The sequence below is a fragment of the Arachis hypogaea genome, chromosome 6, assembly GCF_003086295.3.
Source record: "Arachis hypogaea cultivar Tifrunner chromosome 6, arahy.Tifrunner.gnm2.J5K5, whole genome shotgun sequence".
NCBI classification, from domain to species: Eukaryota; Viridiplantae; Streptophyta; class Magnoliopsida; order Fabales; family Fabaceae; genus Arachis; species Arachis hypogaea.
In genome coordinates, this window is record NC_092041.1 from 20,393,481 (window position 1) to 20,396,182 (window position 2,702).

The 2,702-nt window shown below is 40.9% G+C and overlaps 1 protein-coding gene across 1 annotated transcript; it reads left to right on the top strand.

Moving 5' to 3' along the window:
* The first annotated feature begins 689 nt into the window (after nucleotides 1-689).
* LOC114927818 (uncharacterized) lies at nucleotides 690-1,382 on the top strand. The gene has a single exon (XM_029298862.1). The coding sequence runs from the start codon at nucleotides 690-692 to the stop codon at nucleotides 1,380-1,382; it is 693 nt and encodes a 230-aa protein (XP_029154695.1).
* The last annotated feature ends 1,320 nt before the right edge of the window (nucleotides 1,383-2,702 follow it).

Below are 2,702 nucleotides of genomic sequence, written 5' to 3' on the forward strand. Positions count from 1 at the left end.
ATGGAGATTGGGAAGAGTCGTATGCGGAGTTACCACGTTGGATGCTAGGGGTACAGTCAACCATGCCTGGGACAGTTTTTGTGTTGAAGACCTCTCCTGTTCGCATTGGGGGTGAGGTTGATGAGTCCACGGTGTATTTTCATCGACTTTTCTAGATATTTCCACCCTGTATCGAGGCATTCCGGCATTCCAAGCCCCTCTTGAGTATTGATGGTACCCACTTGTATGGCAAGTATGGAGGGACGCTGCTACTGGCGATAGCGCAGGATGGGAACTCCAACATCCTCCCGATAGCCTTCGCCCTTGTGGAGGGAGAAAACGCAGAGTCATGGTCATTCTTCTTGTCCAACCTACGAGCGCATGTGACGCCACGGGAGGGTATCCTTGTTATCTCTGACAGACATAATGGCATCAAGGCAGCACTTGAGGCCCCTAAGACTGGATGGCTGCCTCCACGTGCTTTTTGAGCGTACTGTATTCGTCATGCGGCTGCGAATTTTGCCCTTACCTTCCAAGGTAAGGATGTAAGGAGGATGTTGGTGAATGCTACCTACGCAAAAACTGAAGCAGAGTTTTATTACTGGTTTGACATCATGCGGACTGAGAATCCGGCAATGTGTGACTGGGCCAACCGAATGGAATACGAGAAATAGACCCAACACGAGGATAGTGGTAGACGGTTTGGGCACATGACAACCAACATTAGTGAATGTGTGAACTCTGTGTTAAAGGGAACTCGCAACCTCCCGGTCACATCGTTGGTTAAGTCAACTTACGGGAGGCTTGCTGAGCTATTTGTGGTCCGCGGACAGACAGCAGAGGCACAACTCGGATCTGGGCATGAATTTTGTCAGGCATTGGTCAAGGCTATTGATCAGAACATAAGAGACTCAAGGTTCTTCACCGTGATGTTATACGACAGGCACCAATCGGAGTACACCGTGGCCGAGACAACACCGACCAGGAACTTCTCGCTGGGTAGCTACAGAGTTTCCCTTAAGGATCACACCTGCGACTGTGGCCACTTTCAGGCGCTCCATTATCCTTGTTGCCACGCCATTGCATGTTGCGTCTACTCGCGCCTTAATTGGGCGTCATATGTTCACGAGGTGTATCGTATGAGTGAAGTGTTCAACGTTTACAAGCAGGGTTTTGTTTCGCCTATCCCAGAAGGCCTATGGCCCCCGTATGCTGGGCCAACTATCATTCCTGATCCTAACATGAGACGTGCAAAGGAAGGTCGTCCGAAGGCAACCAGGATTTGTGGTAGTATGGATCAGTCTGTGGAGAACCGGCCGAAGCGCTGTGGGCTATGCTGTCAGCCTGGCCATACGTGGAGGAACTGTGACCAGCGAAGACATGCTGCTGGAGGGGATGCTTAGATCTCATTACGTTTATTGGGTCGTCGTTGTTGTTTAAGTTGTATTAGGCACTCTTAATTTGAGTAATGTAAGGTTGGTTAAGTCAATGAATGTCGACATGTTTGTTTAGTGTACTAAATTCATCTGAATAAGTCCGTTTATTTTATATGTTTAATTGAATCACTTTTATATGTTTGTTTATGTATTTATACTACCTAACATGTAAACCGTGGGAAGCTAGGGGGATTTACGTTCAAGACATTCTCTTCATAAACCGTGGGAAGTTAGGGGGTTTATGTTCAAAGCATCTTCTTCATAAACCGTGGGAGGCTACCACGGTTTATGCCTAGCTTTTTTCCCTTCCTAATCCGTTTCAATCCGCCACGGTTTACGTAGAAATTAGAAACCGTGGTTGGCAACCACGGTTTACATAATAGTAGAAATGCACATGCACGTAACAAGATTCTATTTTGTGTATTTAGGTAAAGGATTCACTCAATTTATTTAATTAGATAGATTGCCCATGTATTTATGTCTTTGATAAAATACATCCAACATTCATTGTTTAGTAAGATACAAATTTTAGAAAAATACATTAACATATTACGGTATATAAAAAATATTTATTTAATATGTTGTCAAAGATATATATATTAGACCATTTTTATTATATCTAATATATGTTTCCATGTCTTGCATGGGATAATACATAAAATTAAATAAAAAGTTTTTATTAAAATTTAAATGAAAAATATTTATAATAATAATTATTATAAATATTTTATAATTTAAAAATATTAAAAATAATTAATATTTGTTTTAATTAATTTGGATTGATTGAATGGTCATCTTATTTATCCGTTTAAGCAAGTATTTGGAATTCGAATCTCGCCTTGTGTGTATAACAATCCATTAGTTAGCAACGAACTCTTAATAAATAGAGTATCAAATACGTGGTGGATTAGTCGTCGACTTGCTGAGTTAGGAAATCTGTAAAAAAAATTGTATTTTTCATTAATAGCAATACTTATGGACCTTTGTCTTTGTTGAAATTTACTAGGAATAATTTTATTTGTTGGTATCATATTTATTCTTGAAATCAAAACAATATGATCAACATTGTTACTTGTTAAAACTTCATACTTTATGAAATGATTTCTAAATTTTCAAATTCATAAACTTATTTCGTTACAAAAGTTATTAGATTGATTAATATTTCTTGGTAACTGTTACGGACACACATGGTCCAGACCCAACGACCCGGCGAGTCGGGAACCGCACCCCCGGTCCAAACCTGAACCATCATGATAGGAAAACCCGACAGGTCGGTCCCCCGCGCCC

Excerpts from the sequence above, each read along its gene's own strand:
- LOC114927818 (XM_029298862.1), top strand. The coding sequence starts at position 690 with ATGACAACCAACATTAGTGAATGTGTGAACTCTGTGTTAAAGGGAACT.